We start from the raw sequence: 14,703 nt of genomic DNA on the forward strand, positions 1-14,703 counted from the left end.
TGACTACATCTATGATTCTTCACCAATCTATTTATTTCGGGCAAAAGCTGGTACATCATATATATATATATAAGGTAATTATAAGTAATAAATTGCCTGTGCTAAAGCTGCAAAGTAATAAAATAATAATTTATTTTCTAGTAGATTATTTAATCTATTATCTCCTTTGAAAACAATAGTTAGAATTCTATGAATTGAATCAACTCGTTAGCATATTTAAAATGTAATTATTAAAATGAAATAGTTAAAAGCAAAAATATAACCAACAAACTAAGTAATTATCATCATTGACTGGAAATAAGGTGACTTTTCAAGGAGAACTAATAAAGACAAAACACTTTTGCTTCTGTTAATTATTGTTAATTGATAGGAAGTTAATTTGTTCCCCTTGAAATGTAACTAATTTCCAGTCAATGGCAGTAATTACTTAGTTTGTTGGTTACATTTTTGCTTTTAACTGTTTCATTTTAACAATTCAATTTTAAATTTGAATAATTCCATTTTAAATATGCTAGTGAGTTAATTCAAGTCATAGAATTCTAACTATTTTCCTTAAAGGAGATAATATATTTAATAATCTGCTAGAAAATAAATTGTATATATATTTGTATATATATATATATATATATATATATTGCCTAGGTTTTATAAATAATGCACTATTTCTATTTTGCTAATAACATATACATTTCTAAGCTATGCAGATATAGTATATGACCTGATGTTCTCCAAAGTATTTCATTTATATCTGTTAAATAATTTCATATTCCTTCCCTTGTAGTTAACAAAATATCTGAAAAATGTGAGTGAAATTGTGGAAAATGTAATCAGATCATTGGAAAAGGAAATTAGGCATCTATATGCTGAGTTGAATATTTTTGAAAAAAGCCAAAATCAGTTTACAACTGATGTGAGTATATTAATTTTCATTGTGTTTAAAAAAATGTGTGCTATGCTTTATTTAAATATGTCTTTTGTTTGAATCTTTGTAGAATGCAAGAAAATGACCTATTTTTCATTATTTTTGTAGGTTCTTCAACTGCTTTTAACTTGTCAAAATTTTTGCAGTGAAAATCTGAAAGCAGAATTCAAAGAAATGAACGATTTGAAATTTCAAATTCAAATATTAACAAGAGGTAGCAGTGAAAAATCAGATGAATCTGATGACGATGTATGTTGTATTTTAACAATTTTTAAACACTGATAACAGTTAAATTCAGTGAAAATTTAAGATTAACTTCATTCACATTAATTCTTAAATAAAATTGTTTCCTATTTTTTTCTATATTCTAGCAAAAATTGTTTACTACTTCCCTGATTCATTTTTTAAATATTAAATCTTTTTAATAATTATTTTAAAATAATATAATTAAGGTTATTTATATATAATAGGTGACCCTAAAACCCATCCACATTTGAAAATTCAATAAGTCACAAAATATAGGTAGAGAGGTAAAAATTGACACGCATGCTTGAAGTTGCATGGGTGTAATAGTCAGCACACTCAGCGCGTATTTGAGAGGTCCAAGGTTTGAGTCCCGATGAGGGCATTGCGCTGTTTTCATGTCTCCTGCTTCCAAATAAACTAATGTCTCTACAGCAATATTCCATAAATTACTAAATTTTCAAATGTTAATGAACTTTCGGGTCACCCGGTATGTGTATAAACATACATACATGTGTGTTATTATCTTTTATAGGTTAGTACTCAATAGTAAGGGAATAAATATTTTTTTAATGTGCTAAAAATACTATATGCAAAGTGGATAGTTTGTGGTCAGATAATAATGCAACAGCTGTAATGTCAAATACATAGTTGTATTTGTACACTGCATGCAAAAAAAAGGGGGGCAGTTCTATACATCCCATTCTATTATATCCATATCTCGAAAGCTCGACTTAGGATATATATTAGATTTTTATATATATAGCATTGTTCTAACATAGGTATTTTGACACAAAATCAGACTTTTTCTGAAATAACATACATTTTTTTCCATATTTTGATTCTATGACTCAAATTATGCCTAGATATTAAATTCCATAAAATTTGGTGCGAAATTTATGTAGAAATTAAAAAAATTATCTTGTGATGATTTTTTTCAGTCCTCACCAAGGATATTTCACTTGGCGCACTTCTTAACATATGGCAACCAATTTTCCTTTCCTTTCTATTATGCTGGAGCGGAAAAAAAGGCACCTTGTTCCTACCTTTTTACGTTGTGTATGAGCGGGAAAAAAGTCACTCGTTCTTTATTTCAAAAATTTTAGCAAAGGATCTAAATCACATTTGATGTTTCATCATTAAATGTGATTTAGATCCTTTGCTAAAATTTTTTAAGTTTATTGTACTATTAAGTTTAATAAAAAAATGAGAGATTAATAAATATATACCAAACTCAATTAACATTGAGGAGCTAAAATTTTTAAAGCTAATTTTTTAAAAACTACTCATTCAATTTTTACAAAACTTGTTAGTTTGGCGTAATTTGAGTCATAAAATTGAAATATGGAAAAAAATTGGTATGTTATTTCAGAAAAAGTCCAATTTTGTGTCAAAATACCTATATTAGAACAATGCTATATATAAATCTAATACATGTCCTAAGTCGCGCTTTCAAGACATGAAAAACCCAAGTTGAATTTCATCAATCGGCCCAGTAGAATGAGAGAGATAAAACCATGGAGGTAGGAAGTAAGATGGAGTCACCCTAAACAGGGTTCAGAGCAGGGTTCTCCCGTACCCTGCTCTGAAGCACCGGCGATCCCTACGTGGTGACCAAAACATTGGGTCATTTACCATTGAGTTCTGTGGGATTTGACGCATTCGGATGTAAATATTTTGTAATTACGTCGTAAATATACATATAAATGTATATATTTTCTTTTTCTACAACACTTCAGAGTCCTAAGTATGTGAAAACAACATATTTTTAAACAACATTTCATTCTGAACGGAATTAAATGCTATACTTTTTGCAGGACAGTTTTCTCAGAATTGTTTAATTTGAATGAAATATTTTCACAAGTTTTCGTTAATTAGATTAGAAAAAAAATTAAGGTAATTCAATTTTATTCGGTTAAGGTACAAAAATTAAGATCAAAGTTTATTGTATTATTAATACTAAAATTATGCATTATTTCTTTTCTATTTATAGAGCTTCTTCCTAAAATACTTTCTTAAATATGACATGATTTTTTGGCTTCTTTTAAATTGAAAAATATAAGTCAATTTATAATTAATGCTCTATTCGGTTCATTTAAAATTAGAGAATTATTAGGAATTAGTGAAATACTTTAAATAAGTATTTCGCTAATTCCTAATAATTAAATAGGTATTAAATAGTACTTGACTTTCTCTGAACATTTCTGAAAGGGAATAAAATAATTTTTTTTTTTTTTTTTTTTTTTTTTTTTTTTTTTTTTTTTAAGTATTATTTAAAATTTGTAACTGAGTTATTATAAAATGTAAGGGGAATAATTCTTTTAATTATACTTATCAGATTTTTTTTTTTTTTACCCTTCATTTCAACAATACATATTCCAAAACTCTTTATTACGTTCTTAAGTGCGCATTTCATAGCATTTGCTTTACAATACCTTTTAACAGATTGCTTTCCAATACGAACAATTTTTGCTTAAATAGTTTTATAACGTATTTATCAACAGGATTTCAATTTATGTTTATAATTTAATATTAAGGTTATTATATATTTAGATAACATTTATAATCATTATAAATTAGATACATTTAATAATTAGATTTCTTCACAGTACTTTCACAAATGTTTATAAGTGAATAAATTCTTCATTTCAAATGCATTTATAAATAATTTAATGAATATTTAAGTATTTTGTCAAAGGCAGATACATGCTTTTTGCAAGCACATGCATAAATACCCATACATATTTCCTGTTTATCATTTCCGGCATGTGCAAATCTTTAATTTTTGTGCATTCACTATATTTTTCGTGTAAAGTAATTTACACTAATTTAGCATACACCCGAAAGTTTTACATAAAAAATATATATGAATATAATTTCAATGAAAATTATAAGCCAAAATTATAAATTTTATTTTTAATACCCACTCAAAGGTCAGTTTTTCTTCAAAATTCCTCCACGATGGCATCTCTCTCTTTAGGCAGATAGCCCTTGCATGTGTTACTCTATTTAATCTGACCTATGTGCCTAATTACAAATATTTTAACGTACATAATTTTATATTTATAAAACGTGTAAGCCCAAAGTGATTATTTTTCAGATGTATAAAATTAAAACGACGAGTTTAAAATGAGCAACAGTAAAGCCTCTCCTCTAAAAAATTTTAAAAGGTACATGTTACAATAATATATGGATGTGAAAAAAATTTATTTTATTTAAAACATTTCAGCGTTTGGAACATAAATAAAAGTAGCGAATACTCTATCAAGGGTATCGAAAGACGTATACAATTTTAAATGTATCGTAAGGTATTTTTCATTCTTTAAGCATAACATTTTTCTTAAAATCTATATTTTTGTAGAGCAACAGCTTATGATTTTATACAACAAATTCATAATCAAAATCGCTGTTGTTAGTTATCGAAAAATAACCAAGATGTGATTTTTGCGTAAATGTCACTAAACTATACAAATTGCTATTATCCATCCCACTATGCATGTTTCTTTCATGCGAAAGTGTCCCTTTTTCGATTTCTATGGAACTGTTGTGTGTCGAAATACTATCAGAATCTTGTCAAGCGAGCTTCTGAATGTAAACAAAGAACACCCCATCTGGTGACCCAAGCCTCAAAGCAGTGCTTCACTTTTAGCGTAGGTTGGCCCCTCCTCCCTTTCCTACCTCCATGGATAAAACTGTCCCTTCTCACCCCCCCCCCTGCAGTGTACATGTCAGTTGTGCTGTGACAGCAATTGGTATAAGAAGTGATAACCTGTTTGGATTTTACTTCTTTCACATGGCTTTGTGATAATCATAGTATTTGGTATTAAATTTCATAAGCAGTGGTGTAGAATGAATAAAAGGGTGGAACAAAATGTCATTGTTAATGAAAGCATCCTTAATTGTTTAATTGCATTTAATGTAAAACCACAATTGAGCATATAATCTGATGATAAAAGAAGCCATCCTAAGGTGGCAGATGGATCAGTGCTGTTTAATTATTTTACACTGTATGGAAGTTCAGTCCATTTTGCAAGCAAGTAGTCGCTCCAGAATAAGTATGCTTCTGCTTGAAATTTGATTATACATTGGAAATAAGATTTTGTTATTAAATGAAGGATTTGTTTTCTTAGTCATTTCATGAAATTTTCCATTTTCGCATTACAAATTTAGATTTATTATTTTGTTTGATTTTTTTAAGGAATAATGCTTATTCATTTTTGCTACATATTTCCTATTTTATAAAGCTGTGAATAAAAAAAGTATCTGCAGTGAACTCAGTTATATGCTGAATTAAATTTTTATTTATTATTTATTTATGTTTGAATTAAATTATACTTTAACATTAGCTACAATTTCTCCTTCCAAAATTTATGTATTTAGAATCACATGACCTAATAGTATTATCTCTATTTAGTTTCCTGATTTCATATCTTGTTTTTTACAACTTTTGATATTTCGTTTTTTAGAATACAGAATGGTAAAAAGTTTTCTTTGAAACTCAAAGTATAAAGACTTGAAATTTTATGCAATAGCACTTCAGCTGTAACTTAAGTTGAGTAATACATGTCCAAATTTAATGATTTTAGGTTACAACTAAACTTTTTACTGTTGTTTGCAGTAATAAATTATTATGACAATATCAGTTTCCATATTGTAGGAAAAAATTTCATTTTAAATTTGATGTTTTTTCTTTGCATCACAACTTCTGCAAAAAAAGTTATCTTAATAATAAAGATTTTTTTTTAATTTAGCAAAAGCTTTGAATTTTGATTTTTTTATTAATAAGATGCAAGTTATTTTTGAAGCTTTTTACTAATAAGATCTCATTTTAAAAATAAAGTATGAAAACATGAACTTATTGCTCTAATGCAATTAATTTTTTTTCAATTTTGTATATTAATTGCATAATTCCTGAGTGTTCCCATATATTTTACTCTGGATTTGCATGCAAATATCAATTGAGCATTCTTTGTCCGCTTAATTTATTCATTAATATTTTCTTTAAAAAAAGGGAGAGATAGAAAGAAAAAATATTTTTTACTAACTATGTTAAAATTATTGAAAGTGTAAACTTTTGGTAATTCATTGTATTGCACGCAAATATAAGCTTTTGGATGCTAAAGTCAGGACCAATCAAGAAGTCTTATTGATAATGGAAAGAAAATCGTAGTATGTAAAGTAACTACTGTGAATTTAAATTACTTGCATTTTTTTGTCTCTGTACTGTGAATTAGGCTCATTTTTAATTAATTACCCAAAACCAGCAACTGGTCTTTTGTAAATTCATCTATGTTGTGATTTAATTTTTAATGTTTTGTTACAATCTGAATGTGCATATTGCATCTCTGATTGTGCATCTGATTGTTACACTCTGACTGACCATTGACTGACCAAAAGTTATACTTTTGATAATAGCAAGTAAAACTGTTTTATATTCCAAACCTAGTTTAGGAAACTTTTCTTATTAAGATTACTTTTTCAACAAAAAGCAATCCTTTTTCAGAACAGAGAATTTGAGATTAATTTCATGCTATTTTATTTTATATTGTACATTTTTATCATATTTGTTATTTTAAAAATTATTAACCCTTTGTTACACAGGTGGGGAAAATTATGTAGTTTCACAGTTGGCACATAAAATGTGCCAGTTAATATTTCAGTCGTACAGGCATCTTTTTTAATATTATTTAGTAAATAAAATATTTAAATAAATAACATTTTTGCTAAGCAATGAAATAAAAATCTAATTGTATCAATTTGATCTTCATAATGTATAAATAAAATCTTATATGCAATTTAATGAAAATTCTGAAATAAACTAGATTTGACCCCCCCCCAAAAAACAAAAAAAAAAAAAAAAAAAAACTTATGTTAGGAATATTTTTTTATTTGGACATATCATATTCCTCATTATTTTTCTAGTTATAACAATTTATACACGTATAATCTATTTGTTTCATGTGATTTTTACAAGGGAAATTTTTACAGCGTGAACAGTTTATAGTTGTATTGTTCTTTCTGGTACGTCGACAAGGATTATATTGACCTTTATTCCTTTGGTAGTTATTCAGCTTTCATTGTCTCTTTTTCACCAATATGCCTCTTAATTACTTCTTTTGTCATGACTGACAAATTTACATTCAAGCTTCGATTTTTTAAATGCGATTTGATAAGAGCCACAGATAATTTTTTTAAGAAATATCTTCTGTACGTGGAAACTGAGTCAGGTGCTGAAGCTTTAAGAATAATCTGGCTGTTTGTACCTGCTATGTTTAATAATGCATAAAAAATTGGCATTGGTCATCTGTATTTTTTTCTTGAGACAGTATAGCTCCCTCCTAGTTGATCAACTATATCCATGCCACATTTTGTTTAATTATAATCCATAATTACACATCATTTACCTGTCTCATTATGAGTATCTGCATTGTACTCAAGATTATAACAGCTTTATTTTTCTTTGGTATGCATGAGCAAAGACTTATGTCTTTTTGAAATCCAAAAAGTGCAGAACCAGTTTGTCTTGATTTTGATGGAATAAATTCGCATGGAATTTCCTCTTTTTTCGATCTCATTGTTCCTAGCAAGGTAATTTTATCACTTAACAATGACTTTCCTAAGGAGTAACTCGTGTACCAGTTATCGGTTGTTAAATTTCTGCATGATCCTTTTAAATGGGAAATCAATCTGTGAACTATGTCAAAAGACATGGTATGGGCCATCAGGCTGTGTTCCGCAGTATACTTCAAGATTATTAGTGTAAAAAGTCTTTGCATCAACAAGTGCAAACATCTTTATCCCATATTTAGCAGGTTTCTTCGGTATATATTGTATGAAAGAGCATCTACCACGAAAAGGCTCTAGTTTCTCATCAATGGTAACTTGTTCACCTGGCGAATAGGATTCTTTACAGTGCTGTACAAAAGCATCTAAAAAATCTCTTATTGGGACTAACTTGTCTTTTTCTCTTCTTAAATTTCTTGTACTTCTATTATCAAACTGAATAACGTTGAGAAGAAATTGAAATCTATTTAAAAACATAACGGCATGAAGAAGTTTAACACCCGTGCCATCGTTTGCCCACAATTCACGTAGATTTACCTTGCTAGCCTTTTTTAAACTTATTGGATTCAACATTCAGATCACTGCTATAATTTCATTTCTAGTAGTATCTTTCGCAATGGATCTATAGTATTCTTTGCCAGTGCCGTTCTTACATCTGTTCTCAATATTTATGTTTGTATTACAAACTATCGAATCGATCATTTCTACTTCAATAATGCAAATAATTCATCTGTAACATCATTTGCTTTTACAGACGGCAATATATTCTTCAAAATATTTTTCTGTGGAGTTTTCGAATACTTACTTATGATCAGAGATTTTTTCCATTTGTAGATTTCACATACTTCATTCCCTTTACCTCTTTTACCTTTGCATATTATTTTAGTAAAGTAGTCTTCATTGTTATTTACATCTGTTTCTATAATTTCTTCATGAGAATTCGCATCTATTTCAGATTGAGAATCATGATCATTTTCATGTATCTGCTCTTCACTGTCATTATTGAATTCTTCGTCATTATATTAGCTTAATTCTTCATCTGATAACTCTTGAAGAAGTCTCGCATAATTGTCAGGGTGAACTATATTTTTTCTCCTTGAAAACCTGAAATAAATATAAGAAAGTCAGCTTATTTTTTGTATATTAGTAAATAATTGGAAAGATTGAGAAATTAAATAATTCTAAAGCATTATGTTTTTGTATATTAGTAAATAATTTGAAAGATTGACAAATTAAATAATTATAAAGTATTATGAACAGTAATATTACTTTCTAATCATGCAAAAATTAAAAAACAAACTACGAAGTGTGAAAAGAAATACTTCCATTGTTACACAAATATAGCACTTTGTGCGCCACAAGAGACTTGTCGAAAACGATCCTGAAATTAAACATGGGAAACTGTGACCCGGCTTCCTTTTCTGAAACGAATAAATGGGCAAAGGTTAGGATGAGAGCAGGTGTACTTTGTGCCCCACCTGTGTAGCTAAGAATTAATGTTATTTCTGCATTATATTTCTAAGGTATAATTATTTATTTCAAAGGGCATACTAAATTATAATGGAGCAAATTTTGTTTCCGATGCCACAGTAATTTTAGAGCATAACGAGGAGTTACAGTCTGATGAAGATGCTTATGATCAAGAGGTTTGTTATTTTCATTATCAAAAAATTATAAACGAAAAATTCATTAAATTAAAATTTTATAAATAATTAAAAAATTATAATTACTTAAGCTCACTAGAGTTGAAGATGTTGGCATCATAACACTAAAAGTGTGATAACTACATCTGGGTCTGGTACACAAAATATAATAGATTCGTGTGTTTCCTATATTAATCTCTGCGTAGATTCTTGATTAAAATGTCAGCAGGCACATTTGACGCATATTTAACAATGATTTCTTCTTTACCAAGTACTATTATGAATGCATAATGAAAATGAGTGTCAATAGATTTAGTTAAAGAATTATAAAATGAATTCTTTACAAAATACTGTGCATTATGATTGTTATACCTTAATCCTGTTACTTTAAAAAAAAGTTTGTTTTTAAACACTGAATGCAAGTTTATTTCTTCTTTGAAAACTTTGATTAATCCTGTATATTCAGCACCTATGTTTAATTGTTCTACAGTTCTTTGCTTGTGTAATTTCCAAGAAATCAGGGTACTTAATATATTAGCTCAACCACCTTGGTGCAGTTTGGTAAGTTGTTACAGAAGGAAAATAGTAATTACTTACATAGCAAAAAACTATCTATTGCATACATATGTATTAGTATATTATAATTTATTTAAAAAGTCAGTCACCAAGCATACTGACCAGTGGGGGTTTTGTTCCCTTTTTTCTCTTGTAGAAATTTCATGGAGATCGCTTCAAGGCAGTTTTTTTCATTAATAGTTTTCAGTACCACATGCACATATTTTGCATATGAATTGAGGACAAAATATATCACATTTTGTCTATGAAAACTGATAAAAAAAACTTTTTGTTTTGATTTTATTCAGTTATGGCAAACCACTGATTTTATTCAATTATTGCTTTCGCCTAAGGAGAAGGATGCCTTTATATAGAATTTCTAAGCGAAACTACCTCATATGAACATTACACATGGGGAAAACCATAACACTACATATATAGCCAGTCCGTATGCCGGGATTTTAACTCCAGGCCAACCTATCAATGTTCAGCAATGTTAATGCTTGGCCATTAATGGGCTGGAAAATTTGGAGTCCAGTGGAAAGACTGCATACGAAAATGGTGACATTGCAATCCTAAAACTAAAGAATATTATGTGTATGGTTGTCTGAAGAATTATTATTCAAATGGCTGCCGGAGTTTGACAAATTCTAAAAATTTATTAACATCTACCAAATGGTTGTAGTAGAGTACAAGTGCCAAGGCGCTGAAAAAAATTCCTAACAATGCCAAGTGAATAACTTACGTTTTGGCATATTTTTTAATTTCTTGATCAAGATAATTTCTTTTATTTTTCTTACATTCAGATGCTTTATGCCTTTCTGTTCCAAAAGTTTTAGTTTTAGCGTTCATAGAAATAAATGTCATAAAATGGAACTTGTTTTTCCATTTTGTTACATTTAGTACCTAAATTATCCTGAATTTGCTATTTCCATGCATTTTAAACAGACATTTTATTTATTCTTTTCGTAACTTAACTTTTAGGCAATATGTCACATGTTTTTGTTGTGATCCTAAAGCTCTTGAATTCTTTAGTGACACTACACTAGCAAAATAGTTAAGTATATTTCAGGTATTTAAAAACCTATTGCAGCAAGTTTAGCTATAATTTCAAAGAAATTAATTAAATATTCCGCATCATCTCATTAGCTCACATCATTTTCCATATGAATCGCTTTGAGACTTTTTGTCTTGATGAATTTTTTGTAGTTGCATCTAAGCCTTATATGAAGTTTTCACTTTTCTCTGTGCTTTACATCAAATGATTTTTAGTTGAGATCAATAATTACTAATGCATTTTATTTAATTCGAACCCACTTTTCAATTTCTACTCTTATTATCTTCAATTATTTCGGGCTTTATTAACTGCCCACTCGTGTCTTCCTGAATTTCATATTGAACTGAGACCATTTTAACTTGAAATTGCCATGTTTCGGAGTTAGTTTTATCAATATGGTTAAAATACAACTACAGTTGAATAGGAACAGGACCAGTTACAGTTACATAGGGGTTGGATCAAATTGCCGCTGTACACCAGTGGTTGAGTAAGTCACTGAACACTAGTAGTTTGGTTGAGAGCTCAAATCCCGGCATTGGCAGCATGGGTATTTTCATCGTTTTTCCCATATGTAATGTGTACTTAAGCCAGTTTCCCTTAGAAAGTCCTATACAAAGGCATCCCTTTCCTTAGGCAGATAGCCCAGAGTGCTTTGCCAAAATCAAATAAACCAAACCAAACCAAATCAAAAAGGTTTCGCCATGCTTGGCGACTTTTGGCGATTTCTCACCGAATCTGGCAACAAAAAGCTGCCAAACCCACTACCTGTATAATGCTATATCCCAAATTCAGCGAGATAGTCATTTATCTGAATGCTAAATGGACTTACCCCTGTAATCTTATTTTTTCCTGCAGTGGTTCATATCTTTAGACCTTTCATGTTACATTATACAAGAGACACTAGATTTACATATAATTTCACTAAAATTACTTGCAAATATACAAAATTTGTAATAATAACATTGATTTTTTTATGTGTTTACTAGTTTTTACTACGTATTCCATGAAATTGATTGGTATAAGTGTTATCATCAAAGTTAAAATCTGCTCAGTTAAAGGAATTCTTTGAAATCGCAATAGGTTATAAATAGGTTTTAAAATGAATAGTAAATTAAATATGCATGCATTTCTTTTTGTTTCTTTTAATATCATATTATTGAAGAGTTATTGGGTATATATTTATTAGTCAAAGTATAAATAATTTCATATATGACATTTTTTCCATGACAACAAAGAGTAATTATATACTTAATAATTATACAGCTTTTTTTTTTTTACATCATAGGTTTTGCATATATGTAAGAATCCTTTATTTATATATGTGTGTAATTTAACTTAATAATAATGTTAGAAATTTTTTATATTTTAAAATTATATTATTTGTTGCCTTTTTTATTGCATGTGTTCCTAGTTATTTTTGTTAATTTATCTAATCTATCTGCTAACTGAGATCAGTAAAACTTTTTATATAAACACAAATGTGTCTTTCAGGATTCAGCAATTTTTGCTTTTACATATGAAATTTTACAATCTGCTGCTGATAAAAGGTCAAAACTCATTGATATATTTACAGATGAAGTAAAGGATCTTGCAGAATCAAAAAATAAAGTTAGTGTTTTAGTACTTTTTTTAGATGAGGGAACAACCTATATGGTGTTATCTTTAGACTGACTGTCACTAACTTAGTTATAAATAATAATAATAATAATAATTTATTTGGTTTCTATTAATTAGTACTTTCCTGTATGACTTTCAAGAATACGCATGTCGTATTTTGTACTGATTAGTTTATGCAGTTTTATTTTAACAAAATTAAATGCACTTCCATCATCATAATTATATTGTATTTGACTTGCAGCCAATACAAATCTTATCTTCTTGTATGGAACTTTTCAATTCAGCTGTTAAACACAGGAAAAATGAAAGTGACACAATACAAAATCTTATTGATAATTTAGAAAATTCTAAAGTAAGATTTTGTTACTTTTTTCATTGTAGTAGACTTATGTTTTAAAATTTATTATTCTTCATTTATTATACAACATATAATGCTCATTGTATATAATTTTTTATAACCTGAAATTGGGTTTTATATCTAAACATATAAAACCCAATAAAAAGTTGTGAAAGATTTTTCATACTAAGATTATTAAAATTCATGAAACAGTTTGCTTTTACTTTATAAATTGCAATTAATTGGGCTTGTTCTGTTTCCAAATTAAGTTGTTTTTCAAGCTTTATTTATTATTAACTTCTTTTTTAAAAAAGTATGTAAAATTTATTTCAACTCGAGAGGACGTGCACTGTATTATAATAACACAAGATGCACATGGGGTGTCAACACACCCCAAGCAATTAAATGATGTACAAATTAAACATATTATTACAATTCAGTAGAAGAATGCATTCTATATTAATTGTCACATTTATTATATAAAATAGCTTAAATTAATGCTAAATTTAAAATTAGTAACAAATAGATAATTTTTTTTTTTTTTCAGATGTCTATGAATCATTGATTTCTATGAGAAATGTTTTTTTTTTTTTTTTTTTTTTTTTTTTTTTGTGAATACAATTATAATCCAAATTATGCAGAATTATTACATGAACAATGAGTTATATAATTAATATAGAAATCAATTAGGCTCAAGAAGCATTAGATATTTTGCAATATATACATCAAGCATCTATTTTATAGTGCTCTTGACATATGTTTTTTACACCTCACACATACAGCTTTTGATTTTCTGTCTTTTTCCCTTGAGCACATGTAATATCTCCTGTATTATATTTTTTGTGTGTGTTCATCAAATCCTTTTCTATAAGAAGTTTGCCAAATCATAACTGATATACCAATTGTCTATGGTAAAGTTTCTTCCAGATTTGAAAGCATGGAAGGTTCTAGCAAACCATAGCAAATATCTTTATACCATATCTTGCAGGTTTCTTAGGTATATACTGCCGAAAGGAGCATCATCCTCGAAAAGATTCTAGCTTTTTGTTCAAAGTCACGTATTCCCATACATAATATAATTTCTATCAATTCTTGACAAAATTTTCAAATAAATCTCTTATTGGAGCTAATTTTTATCCTTTCCTATAAAATAGTCAGTTTGATCACAAGAAATGTCTTCTGAAAAGTTGCACTCTTCTTCTGATTCAGACTCATAATCAATAAATACATCTTCATTATCTGAATCTTCTAATTCTTCTTCTGTAGAATCTTCATCCAACGAAACCTCCTCTAATAATTTCTGAAATCTTTTCATTTCTCGATCATACGTCAAATGAGGAAAAGCCCGAACAGAACTACTTGCACACGCCACGGCTCACACTGAAAAATAGTAACACCAAAAGTGCGTGTGGGGTTTCTGCATACCCCAAACTTTTATTTAAACAGCAATAAATGCTCGGAATTTGCTGTTTCCTCTCGAGACATATGGAACATGACCTTGAAGGCAGCTACTGATAGACCTAAGTATTTCGGATAATAGGGGGAGATTGCTAGGGAATTTTTTTTAGCGTGGAATGCCGAAACACTCCACGTGCGTCTTCCCAGGTTAATTAATAAATTATTTTAATTAATTATTCAACATAAATTTAAACTGTATGACATATGAATATGAAACTTTACAGACATATGTACGAACCCTTACAAAGTTCAGATTACAGATGTTCAATGTATCCTCCATCAGCGACGCAAACAATATCACATCGAT

The 14,703-nt window shown here is 28.6% G+C and overlaps 1 protein-coding gene across 1 annotated transcript in view; it reads left to right on the forward strand.

Moving 5' to 3' along the window:
- LOC118197442 (uncharacterized) overlaps positions 1 to 14,703 on the forward strand; it is a 576,327-nt gene that overhangs the window by 239,778 nt on the left and 321,846 nt on the right. The window contains exons 57-61 of the mRNA XM_085827453.1: positions 782 to 910; positions 1,031 to 1,171; positions 9,274 to 9,375; positions 12,476 to 12,592; positions 12,843 to 12,953. Of these exons, the coding sequence (XP_085683579.1) occupies positions 782 to 910; positions 1,031 to 1,171; positions 9,274 to 9,375; positions 12,476 to 12,592; positions 12,843 to 12,953 (600 nt within the window). The remainder of the gene's footprint in view (positions 1 to 781; positions 911 to 1,030; positions 1,172 to 9,273; positions 9,376 to 12,475; positions 12,593 to 12,842; positions 12,954 to 14,703) is intronic.

Source organism: Stegodyphus dumicola, chromosome 12, assembly GCF_044657685.1.
Source record: "Stegodyphus dumicola isolate Sdum_Otavi_A_Nest chromosome 12, ASM4465768v1".
In the NCBI taxonomy this organism is placed as follows: domain Eukaryota; kingdom Metazoa; phylum Arthropoda; class Arachnida; order Araneae; family Eresidae; genus Stegodyphus; species Stegodyphus dumicola.